At 40.3% G+C, this 21,068-nt stretch overlaps 1 protein-coding gene across 1 annotated transcript in view; it reads right to left on the bottom strand.

Moving 5' to 3' along the window:
* Positions 1 to 6,934, bottom strand: part of nsfl1c (NSFL1 (p97) cofactor (p47)) — a 30,830-nt gene extending 23,896 nt beyond the window's left edge. Inside the window, exons 1-3 of the mRNA XM_080204938.1 lie at positions 6,798 to 6,934; positions 3,552 to 3,649; positions 681 to 752 (exon numbers count right to left, since the gene is read on the bottom strand). Of these exons, the coding sequence (XP_080061064.1) occupies positions 681 to 752; positions 3,552 to 3,649; positions 6,798 to 6,902 (275 nt within the window). The 5' untranslated portion in view covers positions 6,903 to 6,934. The remainder of the gene's footprint in view (positions 1 to 680; positions 753 to 3,551; positions 3,650 to 6,797) is intronic.
* Positions 6,935 to 21,068: the final 14,134 nt, after the last annotated feature.

Consider the following 21,068-nt stretch of genomic DNA (forward strand, 5'->3'; position numbering starts at 1 on the left):
CTGTGCTGTTCTATGTTTCAGAATACAACTTGGGTTAACATCTGTCGAATCATATACAATGACACATACATAATTCCTGACTTGAACCTGCCTCCTCGTATTATTAGCAACAGATGGGGCAATGAGGTGTACAAGTATACACATTGATCTGAACTTAACATTTAAGAATCTACAAATAAGCAAGAGTTTCCCATCTAGTAAATGACAAGGAGCAGATCCCCATCAGGTTGGTAAAATTTTGCCGCAACAACTACCCCAAAGGTGAAGGAAATTAAATAGGGGAATGGTACAGGGCATAATACAGTTAACATCAGACAATAATGGATTAGAACAAGTTATCAGGACATTTTCTGGTGTACACTTTGCTGGGTGTATCATTGCTCATCCTAGCAAACTTAGTAGGAACACTGAACAACTGTGTCAACTGTCTGTACTTTATACACTAGAATCACAGGATAATGTAGAACAGGAGGAGGTGATTCAGCCTATTATACACGCACTTTCCAAGCAATCCAATGATCCTTCCCCATAGTACTGCAATTAATTGCCCTTTGGGTATTTTTTGCAATAGTGCAAGTGACAACATGAAAAACATATATTGGGTATTCTGATATGGAAACAACTCCAGTGCAAATGTACAGAGAATGACAAAATTATAGTTCAGAAATTGATTTGCAGACCTTTGGCCCTCGTCATCTTCATCGTCTTTCTCTTCGTGCCATAAATCTCTGAATGAGGTTACTCGGGCATCACTATAATTTAAATATACGAGATATATTACTATAATTAGGTAAAAGATATTTCACTTGCCATTTTATCAAAAAATATTTTTCATTTCCTAAAGAAGGAGTAATTCTCATCTTGCTACCAGACGAAAGTGAAGTCAGCTAGGCATAGAAAACTGGCTTATGACACAATGAAGAATGATCTGATGATATGTTAAAAACTGAGCTACAGCCTGATAGAAATGAAAGGATGAATCAATAAAAAGATTTTATCTGACATAAATCGGCATCAAAATATAGGAGTGTGCTGTTAAATAACTTGCTACTTAGCAAAACACATTATGTGATTATGATGCTATCATCAAGACTGATTAACGACATCTGTATTTATAACACTGAATGCTTTATATTTGCTTGTTGGTACAGAACTTGAGTATTGCTGAAAAAAAGACATGTCGAAGCTTTTGGTCTGGCACTCATCAAGGCACTATGCAACAATACTGATACAAGGCAAGAACAACAATTTATCCGAGAATCGTTGGCAAGTGGACTCTGTTTGGTCGAGACGTTGCCATGGAGAATGAACCAAATGATGACGACCAACCATTAGCTGCCAAGCATTGTTTGAAATTTATGACCAAGTAATTTTGCTTAGCTGAAACAGATGCAAGGTGAGTAAATATTCTCGAATTCACTGAGTTAATAAACAAAAAACTAGACTCTCTATATTAATAGATGTCACTGCCAGTACACCCAAATGCACCATACTGCAAGTTTGACTGACTTCTTAAATTGGCTGTCAGCATAATCCCCAGCATATTGAGTATTTTTACCAAATATTGTGCAATCATGGAATCAAATCTAATGTTGGGACACAGTTCTGAGTTTTGTAAGCAGGGTCTGGTTGGGTACAGTCTTTGAGACGCATGGCCTATATACCTACCATGACACTGGCACTGAAATTCATATACCACATTACTCATTTTTTTGATGACAGCATCCTATTGGTGGTTAATACCACTACTAAATATTAGCAGTGCAAGCTTCATCTGTTCCTCAAATTTAAGATACTCTACTCTTCCAAGGTAATCTGAGGTAGACTGCACACTTTTCGGTGATGGTGTTGAGCTTGTTCATGGGTTTGTGCGATATAAAGTGCAAATCTATCAGCATGGCCATTATCCTTCAAGATGCCTCTGATGCACCTTATTTCAGCATTAAGCTTACATGTTTGCACACATTGTAAGATCGGTCTTATTGTCAACCTTATAAATACGACCCAAGCTCACTATGCAAGCTTGACCAATCAGGGTCAAGCTGCTTGGTTTAAATTTCAAACAATGCTTGGCAGTTAACTGTTGGTCACCATCACCTGGTGCAATGTCCATGGCAACACCTCCACCAGAGTCCATTTGCCAACTGATTAGCATGTTCTTCTCGTAGTATGAATTGCTATTTCACCTTACGTTGATATTCTGGCATAGTGTCCTGATGAGTGCAAAATGAAAAGCTGTGACATGTCTTGTTTTTCTGCAATATTGGCCACTTTTTACTGCTCTTTAAGTACAACCCACACTGCAAACACAACCTACCTACCCCAGAACAATGCCCTTTTGGTCCCTTACAAGATTAATAATTAAAGTTACTCTTCCCACATATTGCCCTGCTCAGACACAAATTAATTGACGTTCCTTCCTCTCTTCCCCACCATACACACAATGACTAAACACTTATTCCAGTGTCCCAGAAGGGTCTCAGCATGGTAACTGACCATTGCCTGGTGATAAAGATTTTTTTCAAGAAGGTGCAAGGCGTCATGGCCTACATGTTGCACATGAACAGAAATATCCAGAAATGGCTTAGCATATCATTCAACTACACCAGCAAACAGAGCAGCAAAAAGTAAAATCTGAGATGAAATAAATGAGGATTGAGACAGAGAATGCTATTGTAAAGGAAACAGAGATGAAAGTAAACAAAATAATCAATGACCTCAACATTCTCAGCTATTCCAATATACTTATACACCACGTGTCTAAATCAGGGAATCTTTTCACAACCCTTTTAGTTTCACAGGGTTTGCACATTTCCAGTAACTAACAATTGTTGAAGGTATATAACCAATTATATTACTATTAGTTTTTGTATTCTTAGCCATCAGAAAAATGAAACAAACAGATTTGCTACTGTAAAAGTGTTAAAAATAAATCCTGGCAGCTCCACTATTAAGCTTAGCCTCAAATATGTATTAACCACAATAAAATTTGGATTCAAATTAAAAGCCACATATCTTTGAACAGGTTTTAAAAGTAGCAAGTACGAACAGTTGTGAAATGCAAGTTCATGGGTTGGAACACCAAGTCTTGACTTTGTGCTTATTTTATAATGCTCATTACAATAAAATGCCTGTGCTAAAGGAAATGGAACTTTTTTCATTGTTTCACATCCGCTGTTGGCAAAGAGTGCATCTAGGTCAGCAAGAATTAAATGGTGAGCATAACACTTTCTACCTCAATCACTGATCTTAACTTCAGACAGGCACACCAGCGGGATTCTTATTTCCCAACCATTTTAGGATATGGTGCAGAGATACAACACTTTGTTTTAGCAGGTCACTTAGCTGCAAGTCTCCTGATCAGTCGCTACCCAATGGGCTGCATTGGAAAATTAAAGTTAACACAAAGATTAGGTACTTGGGCCAAAATCAGATATGACAGAAGATCCATGCCCCAGCAAGTTTCAAAAGCTAATGAGATGATAGAGGAGAATAATGAAATAGGAAAGCAGTAACAACCACACAAAGTCTGACAAGCATAAAACTCTCACCTTGGTGCTATGGTTCTTGGACCTGTACTGGGTTCAGGCTGTGGAAGTGTTATCACATCATCGTCACCGCCTTCTTCATAAAAGCTGCCCAGGGCAAGCTGCAACCAAACATACAATACTGAAGCCCTTTCTCAAACTTCAAGTTAACTTTATTGTGGTTGTACAAATATTTGCATTTCAGGCTTAATATAAAAACGTTAGCCTGTCCTGACAGGATCTCTTGGTTTCTTTAGGCCATTATATCCCCATGGAATGCTTCAGGCATTTCATGTGAAGACAAAATGACTGAATTATCACTGTTGCATCTTTGAAATGCAAGATGAGCATTTCATTTGACGTTCAAAAAAAAAAGCAGCAGGAATCAGACTTAGCAACTGATGTTAAGCATATCTTAACTATTCATGGCTGTTGAAAATGTTTAGCAGCAAGCAACCCTCTACGGCATTTTCTGAGCCATTCAAATCTGAATTTGTTTATTAAACCAGTGAATTCAAGGACATGGTGCATTATCTATACCAAATCTCATGATTCAAAAAATGATTAAAATATAACATTGCTCGTCCTCAGATGTTAAGTTAGTCTGCATACAGACCAGAAGTTCACCAAATCAATTCAGTCTGCAAATTAGCTGACCTCAACAAATGGTGATAGCAGGGGGATGCTACAAATGGATTTGATGTTCTAGGCCAGCTAGGAATAAACTTAACCAGGGATCTCGGTATCCAGTAACTCTTGCTGGAGAGTGCTGATATGGAGTCAGAATAAGACACAGCTCTCCTCCATTACCTCCCTGTCAAATAACCTACTAATATTGAATTTCTGGGTTAACAGATGGAGAACTATCATTTGACTGAAGACAGTTGATGTTGTTGGAGTTCCAAGCAGCACTCTTGATAGATCAGGACTAAAGCAGGGGTTTATCAATTTAGGTTTCGCAAGTGGCATCCACTCTGAATGGAAAAATATTTTTATGGTCCAAGGAAGTCATTGTCTACATGAAACTAATTTGATTGCTCTTTGCTTTTAAAGCATTTTCTTCCATCTAAACCTTTTTAGCTACAAAGAACAAAATGACAAAAACTGTAGTTAATTTATTAGTCACAATATAAGCCTTACTTGTGACTAATAAATAAACTTTAACTACAGTTGTTCTCATTTTGTACTTTGCCCTTTTAAGCTTCCTCATTTCTTCCTGGAACTTTTCTCTAAAGGTAACTTGTTTTCACCTTCAATTGTGTCACTTTTCCATTTATTAAGGAGATTCACAGCAGTAGGTTTTTTACTCTATTGTACAAGTGTTGGCTTTATAACTAGAACTGTCAACTTTTATCCCATTTCCTCGATTTGAATATCTATCCATTTTCTTTTAATGAGTGCTATTTGTCTCAGTGACTTGAGATGAAATAATCAACGTCCGAGTGGAAAAGCTTTGAATTTCCTCTTTCATTCTCCACAGTATTCTTGAGTCTAAGCCTTCTTGCTGAAATAGCCCAAAAATGTACTATTTGAGAGCACTATTTATGCTCTCAAAACCTATGATAATTTTGAAATCCACAATAAGATTCCTCCCTAACTTTTCAGTGAAAAAGTTCTGATTTTTGAGCTGCTTGCCTGATTAGGTCAAGTCTATTCATTAAGACATTTACTTGTGGGGTTATGGGCAGTGTGGAATGAGACAAATCTTAACTCCAGTGACAAGTCATTCACTTCCCATCAATGAGTCAACTCATAATTCAGGAGACCATTCTGATCCATTGATCAGATTTAGCAAAGTTGCCATTTGAGATGCATTTGTTCTGCTTCATTATCAAAACGGGCATCATCTTGAAGCCAGGTTGTTCCTAGACAGCCTGCCCATTTCCGCTCCCCCACCACTCAACAGCCACTAGGCAATGACAGTTTGAGCCTTTGCTTGCTAGACAGGTAGCATTCAACCCTAGATGTGTTTGAACATGTGAGATTCAAGCATTGCCTTCTGATAGTTGCCATCCCAAACCTTGGTTTCTCATAAACTTCATTACTGACACCTACTTTTACTTGGCAGAAGGTAGATTAGTGATAATACTGATCCCCCTGATGTTCTAGTTGTCTGCATCCAATGCCAGATACCAGACTTTTCAAAGAATCCTTCAGTGCAGAAGGAAGTCATTTGGCCATCAAGTCTGCACCCACCACACTCCCATTCAGGTCCTACCTACCCCATGCATTTACCCTAGCTAGTCCCCCTGACTAGCATGGCCAATCCACCTAACCCGCACATCTTTGGACTGTGGGAGGAAACCAGAGTACACGGAAGAAGTCCACACAGACACAGGGAGAATGTGCAATCTTCACACAGACAGTGAACTAAGCTGTGAATCAAATCCATATCCTTGGCATTGTCAGACAGTAGTGCTAACCACTGCATCACCATGCTGCCCAGTAAAGGCCAGTAGTAAACCAGGTGAGTTTTTTCAACAATTGACAATGGTTTCATGGTCATCAGTAGATTCTTAATTCCAGATCATTTGTACTGAATTCAAATTCCACCATCTGCTGTGGTGGGATTCAAAGTCAGGTCCCAGAATATCATCTGAATTTCTCGATTAACAGTATAGCGGTGATACCAGTAAGCCATCGCCTCCCTTTTCTGGTGATCAGCACCTTGATCAAGATCTTAGATGTCAGGGACTTTAATGGACAAGGCTGACTCCATCTCAAAGTGGAGTGGAGTGGGGTGGGGTGTCATTGCAGACTAAATCCCTACCTTCCTGCAGCAGATAGCATGTTTTAAAAAAGCTAATCTATCCATAAAGCCTGATCACCAAGTTCCTACATGGGTCACAATTCTTTAATTGCATCAACACTTGATAGTAACACCGAGCAAAGCTCTGTCCACAATCCAAGCTCCCCCCGGCCCGTTTGCAGTTATCTTCCACTCAGGGCCACTGACTCACTGAACCCAGATCCCCTCATGCAGGCCTGGCTCCCGCACTGCGGTTAAAAAAAAATGCTGAATCACCATTCAAAAAAAAACCCTGGGACTCAACCCCATCAGTGGGGGAGCCGAATCGGGCCGGCATTTTGCGGTTCCTGAGCCGGATCACATTATAAAAAAGCGGGGCAGGGACGGTGGAGGGGAGGGAAACCGCGCTAACCCGGCGCCATTTAACAGGACACTGCCCACAGGCCCAAACTTACGGCCCCGCCACCGGTGGGGTGAGCCGCCCTCGGGCTTCCCCCTTCCCCCCCGAATACCGGCCTGACCTGCAGATCCCAGTCGGCGGACTCCAGGTAGAAGCGGGCCCGCTCCTCCTCGACGCCCGTAACCGTCACGAACTCGCGAATAGCTTCTTCCTCCGGCACCTCCATCTTCCCGTGCCACAGACGTACTGTTCGCCCACGTAAAATCGCACGCACAAAGGTTCCGGTGTGAACAAACGATCCCCACGGTTCACAGCACCTAGAATAGAAGCTCAAAAGGAGCAACAATCATTGCAATGTTGTGATAGAAATAAAACAGCTCTAAATGCTTAACTTTCTCTCTCTGATATGCTGGTTTATCAATAAATCATTATTTTATGATTTTTTTTATAAAAGTGAAGTTATTAAAATAAACAGTTTATGGATGTGCTGGTTTCTCAATAAGTCATTCTTATATGATTTATTTTAAGTTAGCTTATTATATTAAAATAAACAGTTTATGGATATGCTGGTTTATCAATCATTCTGTTATGATTTATTTTATGTTAGCTTATTACATTAAAATAAACAGGTTATGGATTGCAATAAGAATATTAGGGTTTAAAAGGGAAAAAAAAAGTGAGTTAAGTTCGTGTGATTTCACAAATAACACTCAGACAGGCTACCTTACCTCAAATGTTTCAAGATTAGTAATACGAATTTACCATTAGACAGAGATGATTCTATCAACAAGGAATTACCTGCTACTCCAATCTCCTATGCCGGCAGATACTGAGTGCACAGAGATTATATATTGGCTGGACATTCGGGGCTTTACTTGCCGATTCTGGTCAATGGGATTGAAATTGTGCTCTGTCCAGTTCTTATAGCAGCTTTTAAATTTCTTTACATTTTGACTTTAAAATCCAGGTTACTAGTCGTTACAAGAACACGTATGAACGCTAAAGAATAGAGAAAGTATAATTACAAAAACGCTAAATTGATGGAAACCAGAACTAAGTAATGCACTATATATTTTTGTTTACATCTGAGAATTCAGAAATGAAGGTGAGTAAATTTTTGGAACTAGCTGGAAAACTACATAGATAATGCTCTAAAGTCCCCCAACAATTCTATACATCCTGGTTAATGTGGGCAACCTCAAATCTGTTCTTTGGGGAACAACGTAATTGTCCTAATTCACCATCAATTGATTTGAAGTTATCAACCTTACTCAGAGAGATTGCATGGAAAGTGGCAAAATTCACATTGCCACAGTTTCAAGCAATAAGGAAATGGCAGATGAATTGAACAGGTTAATGTCAATCTTCACTATGGGAGAAAGAAAGTAAATTCCCAGAATTAGCTGTAAATCAAGAGATAGAATGGAACTCAAGAAGATGATAATAATCGGTGAAGTGTTACTGAGCAAATTGGTGGAGCTGTAGGCTGACAAGTCAGCGGGTCCAGAGTGATTTCGTCCTATGGTCTTTAACGAAGCGGCTAGTGAGCTATCTCATCAATTTGTTTGAATTTTCCAAATTCCCTAGATTTGGGAAAGTGCCGTTATGTTGGAAAATAGAAAATGTAACTCATTTATTCAAAAAAGGAAAAAGAAAGCAGGAACTACAGGCCAGTTGCATTACATCTGTCATTGGGAAAATGTTACAAGCTATTATTAAAGACATTATAGCACAGCACTTAGGAAAAAAGTTGGGATAATCAAGCACAGTCAACATATTTTTGTGAAAGGGAAATCAGGTTTACCAACTGGAGTTCTTTGAAGAAGTAACATGTGCTGTGGATAAAGGGAAACCAATTGATGTGTTGTATTTAGATTTCCAGAAGGCATTTGATAAGGTGCCACATCAAAGATGATTGTAGAAGAAAGCTCATGGTGTGGGACGTAACATAGAGACATGGATAAAAGATTGGCTGGCTAACAGGAAACAGTGAGTAGGTGCAAAATTGCCCATTTAAGACACAGAGGAGCAGAATTTTTTTCTCTCAGGAACTTTTTTAGATAACAAGGTGTAATGACTGGTGTGTCACAGGAATCAGTGCTGGTCCTCAACTTCTTATCATTTTCTATAAATGACTTGGATAAAGGGACCTAAATTATGATTGGTAAATTTTCTGATGAGACTTTTTTAGTTGGAAATTAAGTTGTGAAGAAATCATAAGGAGACTACAAGGGAAATAGATAGGGTAAGTGTGAAGACAAAGATTTGGCAAATGGAGTACAATGTGGGAAAATGTGAAATTATTCTGGCAGGATGAATAATAAAAAGCATTTTATCTAAATAGTGAGAGATTACAGAGCTCTGAGATGCAGAGGGATTTGGGTGTTCAAATGCATGCATTGCAAAAGGTTAGTGTGCAGGTACAGCAAGTAATGAGGAAAGCTAATAGGATGTTATTGCTTATTGCAAGCAAAATTGCTTCAGTTATATAGAACATCAGTAAGACCACATCTGGAATACCGTATACAATATTGGCCTCCGTATATGAGGAAGAGTGTAAATGCATTGGAAGCAATTCAAAGAGGTTTACTAGACTAATATCTGGGATGGGCTAATTTTCTTATGAGGAAAGGTTATAGAGACTAGGCTTGTACCTATTGGAGTTTAGCAGAGTTAGGGGCAACTTAATTGAAACATACAAGATCTTGAATGGCCTCGGCAGGCTGGATGTGGAAGAGATGTTTCCTCTTGCAAGAAAATCTAGGACTACAGGTTCACTTTAAAAATAAATGTTTGCTCATTTAAGATATAGGCAAACAGAATTTTTTTCTCTGAGTGGGTTGTGAATCTTTGGAACTCTTTTCCTAAAAAGACAGTGGAAACAGAGGCTTTGAATATTTTAAGCCAGAGGTAGATAGATTCTTGATAAGCAAGGAGGTGAAAGGTTATCAGGAATAGGCAGAAATGCAGAGTTGAGGTTATAGTCAGATCAGCCATGATCTTAGTGAATGATGGAGTAGGCTCGAAGGGTCGAGTGGCCTATTCCTGCTCCTAATTCATAGCATTCATTCTATGTTTTGTTGACTTGTGGTGTGCTAAATAACTTCTTATCAGTGGGTTTTCCTACTGTTTGTTCATTTTTCTATTGTCAATTTGTTCCCCTTAGTTAGGAAACAAAAATTTGAGCTTAATGCTTCAAACAATTGCTAATCTGCTTTGCGTACAGGTGCTATTGAATGAAAGAAACAGGGAGGAAAATAGAGGGAATAGTCAAGGTCTGAAATTAGTGTACAGACCAGAATACTAAAAGTGTGGCCATGAAAAATTGAAGCTGGCATTGACCTTAGATAATATGATGTAGGATACTGTAAGTGGAAATGAATGGTCGGTGTGGGGGGAAGGGGGGTGTTGAAGTGATGAGCTACATAGGGAAGTTAGAATCTTGCGAACAAAATTGATTTGTCAAAGCAGTGTAGACAAGATCATTGGGCGGAATTGAATACTATATACTTGATTGGAGCATGAATAGATAAAATGTAGGTGGTATTCAGAGATACTAAATGAACAGGAATACTGATAGAGTTGCCTGTGAAAGTGTCAGGTAAACAGCAGTCAAGGCAATGGAAGAACATATAGAGGTGTTCTGAATGGAAAGTCCAAGAAAGCAGACAGCATTAGGAAACACATCATAATGATGGGCTGAAATATCACAAGCTAATCTAGTGGGATGGGAGATGAGGGCAAATGGACGTTATCATTTTTGTGACAGGAAAGAGAGCGATGGAAAGCTGAAGGCTTCCTTTTGCAACGTGGGTGTTCCTCATCACTCACAACTTAAAATATATATATTTTTAGCATGATATACCTGAACCTCTTGTGACCATTTGTAGCTCCCAGCAGGTATGGTCTGAAGGTGAGGGCAACACTTCTCCCAAACTTCAACCTCCAACTAGAATTGACATCATTGAATAGATATGTATATTTAAAGGAGGGTCCAGCTGCCTTCCTGTCGGTGTCCTGCTCACCTGTTTAAAAAGAACAAGTCAAGATTGGGACATAGCGGAAAGGCAGCCTGATCATTTTAATTGATCTCCTGTCCAATTTGGAGCAGGCAGAAGGAACAAAGAGAACAAAGAACAACCCAGCACGGGAAACAGGCCCTTCGGCCCAACGAGCCCGCGCCGCCGCATCGCCCTACACCTATTCTACCCTGCATGTCTACGAATGGGACCCTACTCAGTCAGATTCAGGGAAGAAATAGTGTCAATTTGGTGGAAACCAATTAGCCTAAGAGCACATCTTTGGGGTGTGGGAGGAAACCGGAGCGCCCGGAGGAAACCCACGCAACCACAGGGAGAATGCGCAAACTCCCACAGACACAGGCCCAAATCCATGTATCTGCACAGCTAGCAGTGCTAGTCACTGAGCTGTTGTGGAGCCCGTCTATCGGTCCAGGATCAAGCACACACACCGACATGAAGTACTAGGCCACTCCTGGACTTCCAAGAGCAGCCCACGCACGACCCGCCGTGTGCATGCCCCTCGCTTGACACGAGGTGGACCTCCACCTGTGGAATAAAGACAAAAAATATTAATCATACAGCCTGCCCTTCCGGTGTCTCCCGAGGTTTAACCCTATTTAATAGCCCCTACCATATCCCTCCATTCTCGTTTCACTCATGTGCCTATCTAACTGCATCTTAAACGAGTCCAACGTTCCTGCCTCCACCACCCTACTCGGTAGCGCATTCCAGACCCCCACAACTCTCTGCGTAAAGAACCTTCCTCTTACCTCCAAATTATACCTCCCCCCCCTCACCCTTAAGTGATGACCTCTTGTGTTCGTACCCAGTCTAGGGAGCAGTCTCTCACTATTAACTCTATCTATTCCCTTCAGTATCTTATATACCTCTATCATGTCCCCTCTCAATCTCCGTCTTTCCAAGGAGAATAGCCCCAGTCTCTTCAATCTCTCCTCGTAACCCAGTCCCCCCATGCCAGGCAACATCCTGGTAAACCTCCTCTGCACCCTTTCCAGAGACTCCACGTCCTTCCGGTAATAAGGTGACCAGAACTGGACGCAGTACTCCAAATGCGGCCTAACCAATGTTCTGTATAACTGAAGCATTAGACGGCAGCTTTTATACTCTAAGCCCCTTCCTATAAAGGCTAACATCCCATAAGCCTTCCTAACAACGTTCTCCACTTGTGACGCAACCTTCATGGATTTGTGAACCTGCACTCCCAGGTCCCTCTGTACGTCTATACTCCTAATCGGCCTACCTTTTATCACATAGCTCCTCTCTGCATTATTCCTTCCAAAATGCATCACCTCGCATTTGTCAGGATTAAATGCCATCTGCCACCTATCTGCCCACTGCACCAACCTATCTATATCCTGTTGTATCACCTGACAATCCAGTTCTGTACCCGCCAACCCTGCCATCTTGGTGTCATCAGCAAACTTGCTGATCACACCACCTACTCCCTCTTCTAAGTCATTTATGTAGACTACAAAGAGGAGAGGTCCCAGTACCGAGCCCTGCGGCACACCACTGGTCACTGGCCTCCAGCCCGACAAGGTACCCTCCACAACTACCCTCTGTCTCCTATTTCCCAACCAGTTCTCAATCCACCTAGCTACCTGGCCTCGTATCCCATGCGCCTTAACCTTTTCTACCAGCCTACCGTGAGGGACTTTGTCAAACGCCTTACTGAAATCCATATAGATGACATCAACGGCTCTCCCATCGTCAACCGTTTTTGTCACCTCCTCAAAGAATTCCACCAGATTTGTAAGGCAAGACCTCCCTCTAACAAAGCCATGTTGCGTATCCCTAATCAGATCGCAACGCTCCAAATGCTCATACATCCTACCCCTAAGTATTTTTTCCATTAACTTCCCTACCACCGACGTCAAACTCACCGGCCTATAATTCCCAGGGTTATCCCTACTACCTTTTTTGAACAACGGGACCACATTTGCTACCCTCCAGTCTTCTGGGACCTCACCTGTGTCCAAAGAAGAGACAAAGATGTGCGCCAGAGGCCCAGCAATTTCATCTTTCGCCTCCCTAAGCAGCCTGGGATAAATACCATCAGGCCCCGGAGCTTTATCCGTCCTTACGCTACCTAAAAGCCCTAGCACTTCCTCTCTCGTAATAACTATATCCTGCAACTGAACCTCCGCTCCCTCCAAGAGACCGCACGATTCCGAGTTAAAATTGGAGTCAGTTTGGCTGCTCGGATAGTTCTGTTTATGTACAGTATTCTAAAGGGGCTTTATGAGGATGGCAACTGTGGAAAAAATTTTAGCCCAAGAGATTAGAGTAATGGGGGGAATGAGAGGGTTGGGTGGGTCAGAGAAAAAAATCAGAACGAGGTGACATGAGGGAATTATGGTTCAATGTTTAGTATTGGGATTGTGGTCCAGAGGGAAATAAGAGAAATCAAATAATTGACATTCGATCTCAGCCAGATGGCAGCCCTTCTGGCATATAACAAAAGCACTCACAGCCCAAGTAGGTTTGAGATAATGTCAGAGTTGAAACCAAGATAATACTACAGCATCAGAGGGAGATAGATTCAAATAAGAGGAATGGGAAAAGTCAAATTGGCTGATATTGCAGAAGCAACTTTAAGTAATAAGATTGAGAGGAGATAAAGAGCCAGAGGAAAAGATCCAGGAGCTGGAGACATTGGGGTTTGCTTACACCTTCTCATTTAAAATAGGTGGAAGCAAATGCAAAAATGCTACAGATGCTGTAAATTTGAAGGAAAGCTAAAATATACTAGAAATACTCAACAAGCCGGACATTTCAGGTCAAAATTTCTCTCATCAGAATTGAAAGAAGCTCGAGATTTAATAGCTTATAAATGAATACAAGATTAAGAAAATAGGGTGGGTAGGCAAAAAAAAACTAAGGGACAGTCTGTGACAGGAAAATAGTCAGGACTTGATTAAATGGAAAACACATTGATTGTGTGAGGAAAAAATTGAGTGTCAATAGAACTTATAGGAACTAAGGTTGGGTCAAGAAGAAGAGTAAATACTACAAGTAGAGCCATTGCAAGCACCTTATCTCTGAGAACATGGAAGTAGTGTCTATGATCTAAAGTTGTTGAATTCAGTTTTAGACCTGATTTGTGAAGTGCCTATTGAAAGATGAGGTGCAGTTTCTCCAGGCAAAGTGGGTGGAAATGTTCAGCATTATGTTGAAATTTTCTTATAGAGTAATAGTCATAGAGTTGTACAGCACAGGAAAGGCTTTTCAGCCCCTCTGCACCAACAATAATTACAGTTAAAGTCATGCTAATCTCATTTTCCAGCACTCATCCCATATCTTTGAATGTTGTGATGTTTCAAACACTCTTCCAAATATTTTCAAAGGTTGTAAATTTTCAGCCTCCACTACTTTCCAGGCAATGCATTCCAGATTCCCACCACCCTCTGGCTGAAAAATAATTTTTCACAAATCTCCTCTGGATTCCCTGCCCTTTACCCTAAAACTACACCCTCTCATGATTGACCCCTCAACCAAAGAAAACCGTTGCTTTCTATTTACTTTATCCATACCTCTCATAATCTTATATATCTCAATTATGTCTTCCCCCCCCCCACCCCCGCTCAGCCTTCTTTGCTCAAAAGAAAACAATCCAAGCCAATCTAGTCTCTCCTTTTGGCTCAAGTCCTCCATCCCAGGCAACATCTTGGTGAATCTCCACTGTTACTGCAATTACATTTCACATATAGTGAGGGCACAGAAGGAAAAAAAAAAGAGGACCTTTGATGTGGTCAGATTAATCAGTCAGAGAAAGGAAGGTGGTGAGGATGGTAAAACATGCCAAATGGAGTTTCCAGATGAAGCTGGAAATTGGAAGATTGAGTAAGCAGAAAGAGGTCAAATGGGATCCAGGAGCTCCTTAAGGTTCTGGTTCTTATCTGAAAGGAAGAATATTTATTAAAATGATCGATGAGACAAAGATGTGGACTATAATGATTGCAATATAACAGTTAAACCCAAGCTGCTGATGAGATCCCAGGGCTAATTACCTCATACAACGTAGAAGCATGCTTTATTAATAACTGGAATAAGTGGGAGGATTAATTCAGGAGTCTACAGGTCTGTGCTCTAATACTTGCAAATATGGAATTCTGATAACACAGCTTGATGCATATACCCGTTGGATTAGAATAGTTCATCATTTAATACTCTAACCGGAAGGGAGCAAGACAGTGTAGACAGACTTGTTTCAATATGAATATCAACACTTGCCTTTAAAGTTTGCAAAGGTATGATATACATTTTAATTTTATTTATGGATAATCAAATATAAAAATACAAAAACAACTAATGTAAAAAAGATTTATCATTAATGCAGTGTGTAAATATTCAATGAGCCATTTTTTTCACACATTTTGCTACACACTTGTGCTTTAATGGATCACGAGGGATTGAATGAGGGCATGAATGGTTCATGTAGGTTCTTGGTGCCCAGAGCCTCGGGAATTCCTATCTGTCTTGTCCCATTTTCCAGATGTTGTTTCAGACTGGAAAAATGAAGATTATCCAACCTACTTTCTCAGCAGTTGCTAAATCAATGATTATTTATATTCATACCACATCTTTAACTTCATAAAATATTCCAGAACACTTCACAGAAACATCATCAAATAAAATCTGCCATCAAGTCACAAAAGGAGAGATAATGGCAGATGTGCAAGAGAATTGTCAAAGGGCTAAATTTTCAGCTGCATCTTAAAAAAGAAAGGTTAAGATTAAGGAGGGAATTCCAGAACTTGGGGTCGAGACAGTTGAAGACACGATTGCCAATGGTGGAGCATTAAAATCAGGGAACCACAAGAGCCCAGAATGGTGGAGTACTAATAACTCAAGACTTATAGAGCTGGAGATTACATAGAGCGGGGTGAGGCCGTAGAAGGTTTGAAAACTGAATGAGAATTTTGAAATCAAGGTATTCTTTAATAGAAGTGACTAGATCAGCAAGCACAGAGGTGATGGAGGTACAGGAATTGGTGTGAGTTAGAATATAAATGGTGACGGTTTGCATAAGCTCAAGTTTGCAGAGGGCAGAATGTAGGAGAGCAGCTAAGGGTATATTAGAAAAGTTTACAAAGGTATGTATGAGAATTCCAGTAGCAGATCATAAAATTTCTACAGTGCAGAAGAAGCTTTTTGGCCCATTGAGTCTGCACTGAATTTCTGACATTGTGTCTTACCCTGGCCCTCTCCCCAGCCCTATTCCTGTAACCCCACATATTTACCATGGCCAATCCATCTAACCTACACATCTTTGGATTGTGGGAGGAAACCAGAGCACCCAGAAGAAAGTATTATGGAAGCTGAAAAAGTGAAATAAGTTGACGCCAAGGTTGTGAACTGTCTGATTCAGCCTCAGATAGTTGTTGGGGAGGAAAAGAGTTGGAGACAAGGGATTGGAACTTATGGCAGAAGTTGTTTGCAATCACTCCAGTCTTCTCATTTTTTTTTTCCAAAAATATACTTTATTCATAAAAATCTCAAGTAAACTATTACAATGTACAGGGCTTCGAGTAGCAAAACAATGCGGAATGAAAACATTTTTGCAGATCTGTCCAAAACTACAGTGACTACATTTCAGTTCTTAACATTTCAGTACTTAAAAAAAAACTATGTCCATGTCTCAATATTTACATATTTGTACTAATTACAATGATTACATTTCAATACTTAAAAAACTATATACACGCCTCAAAAGATTACTGTGTGCCGTTAGTGCTCAGATTGGCACACAGTTACGCAGGTCGAGGGTATTCTGCAGTTCCTGGGCCCTCGGTCTGCCTCCGTTGAAAGGCCTTACAGTGTGGCCTTTCCCCATTGTGCCTTTGCGGCGGCTGCCCCAAGCTTCAGCCCGTCCCTCAGCACGTAGTCCTGGACCTTGGAATGTGCCAGTCTGCAACACTCGGTCGAGGACAGTTCTTTCAGCTGGAAGATCAGCAAGTTTCGGGCGGACCAAAGTGCGTCCTTCACCGAGTTGATGACCTTCCAGCAGCAGTTGATATTTGTCTCGGTGTGCGTTCCCGGAAACAGCCCGTAGAGCACAGAGTCCTGCGTCACCGAGCTGCTCGAAATGAACCTCATTATTTAATTGGAGGAAAATTCTGCTCTTCTAGCACTACATTTTGGATAAGCAGTCTGTCAATAAACAGACAATGGAGGGATTTTAAAGAGATGGTGGTGAGGTAGAGTTGGGTGCTGTTTGTTTTCAGATAATGATGCCAAGGGGTAATGTGGATGAGAAATTGGAAAAAGAAATTGTAATTTATCATTTGTGATGTGAATCTGCATTGATTCCAATTCCAGTAGAGCAGAGGAGAATTTAAATAATCAGATCTAATCAAACAGTTCAGTGATTCAATTATGTTCTGAGTATTAATATCCAGAATGCTTAAACTGGTGAACAAAATTAGATTTGACATTTTCTAGCTTTATTTTTCTAGTATTATTAACAGTCTGAAATATGCACAATGGCAAAAAACCAAAACATTGTAAGATTTCATTATTGATTGTGAACAATTTGTTTATAGCTTTGGTTAAGAAAGTTATGAATCTTTTATTGCTGAAGTAAGTAAAAGAAAAATGGTATAGTTTACTCCCAATCAGATTCTAAGAAAATAAATTTCCATTTAAAATTTAACAACCAGTAGTTATTTTTGGCAGTTGTACCCTTTAATAACTTGGCTGGTTATGTCCAACTATGCAAGTTTGTTTATTCATCAGTGAGGGGACAGTGGAACTATATCTGCCGAACTGCTGCAACATAGTATATTATGCTAGATTCCAACTCACAATCTGTTAATAACTGCAGTGCAAGAAATCTGTTGAAGGCTGAATAGATGGGGAGTCACATTAATTAATTGGCAGAAATGAAATCGGAGTCTTCTGCTAACTCTTTGGACTGGATGTAATGGCTGCAAATCAGACAGGCTGCCTTCCCACATGAAGATAAAATAATGTGGTGACATTGTGTGGGTAATACAACATCATCACACCGGTCTCCAAAATCACAAAAGGTGAGCAGGCTTCTAAACTATACAATTTTCTTTCACTTTTCTCAGTGACTGTAAAGATGCTTATTCACAGATTTAGGGGAAACACAAATCATCTATTTAGAGGTTAAATCTATACAAAGGCCTGCGGCCTCATCATTACAATCAGCTCCTGAGATGATTCTGGGTACAGAAGCCCTTGCTTATCCTGGTATTCACCCACCCTGCTCACTGATTGGTTCCCTGAGTCACATCTACTCTGCAGATTGATTCTTAAAGGATAATCACCAAGATAATCAAACATTCATTACCTTCATAAACAAGGCATCAAACAAGCCGTTCACAATCATTAGCAAAATCTTATTTTTTTGCTTGGTTTCCTATTCCTGTACATATTTTAAACTGTCAATAAGCTGAGAAAATAATGTCACTGAGCTAGTTACGGACCTGATCATCTGTAGTTTTTCATTACCCATTACATTCTTGGATGTTGGAGGTGAAAAGAATTCTGGGAAGTGTTTTACGGAAGATACAATGAGGTGACACTAGGGTAGAGGTAAATGCCTGACATTGGGACATGATTAAATATGGTAGTAAATTTTATTGGTAAAGGTGGCAGTATCTATATGCTTTTTTACATCTCTTTCTCTTTAATTCTTTGGAGCCGGCCATATATAAAATTAAGAAAGATTTAGACAGCCACTTGTATTCACAATGCCTCAACTTGTTATACCAATTGGGTTTGAAGACCCCAACACTTTGCACTTCTAATAGGCCTCCTTCCCGGCAGATGGTCATCTAATGTTTGATTGGACGAGGCGAGAAGGCGGAAGTCAGGAGTGGGCAGACAACTCCATTTCTCTTCCCCTCACCCAGCTGAAAAATGTAAAAACTCAGCCCTATTTGTGAATTGGCAGTGATCTGCTTCTTCCACGTTGAGTCTGCTTTGTTGCATTGAATGTGTGTAGGAAATTAAATGTCGGAAGGCAAACGTGTTGGCTTTCAATGACCGACTATAGTGTCTATCTGGGAGTGTCGGGGAGTGGGGGGAGGTTTGAATGGCTACAAATTCCAGAGGGGAGATCGATTTGTAATTGAGGTACACCCTCTGTGACAGAGTTTGTATTCTGGTATCTACACCAGCTCAATTCATGGCACCCTTGCTCCTTCTGATTGGCTAACAAATCAGTTGGGACTCTTAATTTTTGTCCTGTAGGGAGAAAGCGTCCATTCCAAATTTGTGTTTCAAGTTCTTAAGAAAAACAAAAAGACACACATTTATATAGCGCCTTTGATAATCATTTTAGTACTCCTGAGTCATGGTTACTGTTGTAATGTAAGAAAGTAAGAAGTCTCACAACACCAGGTTAAAGTCCAACAGGTTGAAAAAATCTGTTGGACTTTAACCTGGTGTTGTGAGACTTCTTACTGTGTTTACGCCAGTCCAAAGCCAGCATTTCCACGTCATAATGTAAGAAACACAACAGTCAATTTCTGCAAAGCAAGTTCCCACACAGAGCAGCAATGTGATAATGATCAAATTACCTGTTTTGATGAAGTTGACTGAGGGATAAGTATCAAGCAGAAAACCAGAAATAACTTTCCAATTAGTCAAAATAGTGCTGATAGGGTTTGATGGCTCATTGAAAAGATAGCACCTTCAAAAACCCCTGCCCCACATACACGCTCATCTCACACATGACTACTGCACTAGAATGTCAGTTTTGATTTAGAACTTGAATACACAACCTTCTAAGTCAAGTGGGAGCGCTACGAACGGTGGTACAATGGTTAGCACTTCTGCCTCACAGTGCCAGGGACCCAGATTCAATTCCTGGTTTAGATCACTCTTTGTGGAATTTGTGTGTTTTCCCCGTGGTTGCGTGGGTTTCCTCGGGTGCTCTGGTTTTCTCCAATAGTCCAAAAGACATGCAGGTTAGGTGCATTGGCTATGCTAAACTCTACCTCAGCATACCTGAACAGGAACTGGAGTGTGGCGACGAGGGGATTTTCACAGTAACTTCATTGCACCCTGATATCTACACTGTTAATGTAAGCCTATTGTGACACTAATACGTAAATTTAAACCAACTGAGCCACAATGAACAGAAAGTGTAGGTTTCTACTTCAGACAACTAACAGAAAAAACAGCTGCACTAATTTCCTCATGGCTTAAAGATTTCATTTTCATTTCAAAATGATTCTGTATTAAAACTGAAATTCCTGGGATATATAAATATAGTTCTGTTTGACACTATCTTTAAAATTCATAGAATCCTTACAGTGCAGGAGGAGACCTTTGGCCTGTTGCGTCTGCACCAACCACAATCCCACCCAGGCCCTAACTCTGCAACCCCACATATTTACCCTGCTAATTCCCCTGACACTAGGGTCAATTTAGTATGGCCAATCAACCTAGCCTGTACATCTTTGGACTGTGGGAGAAAACCAAAGCACCTGGAGGAAACCCACGCAGACATGGAGAGAACGTGCAAATGCCACAGTGACCCGAGGCCGGAATTGAACCCAGGTCCTTGGTGCTGTGAGGTAGCAGTGCTAACCACTGTGCCACTATCTCATCAAATAATTAAGTGAATGAGAAATAATTTGTCTAAAGATTCTTTTATTGTTACTGGATTTGAATGTTCAGGACATAAAGCAGCATAAGCTTCAGCATTTCATGTGAAATTCTGTACCTAAGAAATTACAGTTTGTGATAACATAATGAGAGCACTGGACTATGAACATTCACTTTATCTGGCGTCTCATTCAATCATTATTGCAACTGCTCCAGAAGCATTTCCAATTAACTGCATGTAGCACAGTTGTCTTGCACTCTAATTTTAATCTAGTTCTCTTGCCTCATTTTGTATAGTTGTTTTAGTCTTTCAAACATCAATGCACAGCAGCAATGTTTACAATGGCTCAGGGAAGAACTTGGAGTCATTCATTGGCTTAGATAAAGCTAAGCCCTAACATGCTCGCTGTAATCATCATCATCATCATCAATGTTTTAAAAGGATAGGACTCAGCTCTGATAAGGAAGGTGAAAAGTTTAGATTTAACTACTTTGTACATAGAACAATGAGTAAATGGAACAGAGTTATCAGGCTGGTGCTGTCAGCATATTCAAGACAAGATTAAGGCAGAGGGGGTAAAGGGTTGTCGGGGAGATAATGGTGTGTTCTATTTTTAAATTTAGGACTCAGTTTTAAATATCAGCCTTAGCATTTGGTGGCTCTCACTACACATCGACCAGATGTCAGAAAGACTAAAACAATTATAAAATTGAAGTAAGAGAATCAAATTAAAATTAGAGTACAAGACAACGTGACCAGATGG

The sequence above is a fragment of the Carcharhinus amblyrhynchos genome, chromosome 16 (assembly GCF_965287045.1).
Source record: "Carcharhinus amblyrhynchos chromosome 16, sCarAmb.v2.hapA, whole genome shotgun sequence".
NCBI lineage: Eukaryota > Metazoa > Chordata > Chondrichthyes > Carcharhiniformes > Carcharhinidae > Carcharhinus > Carcharhinus amblyrhynchos.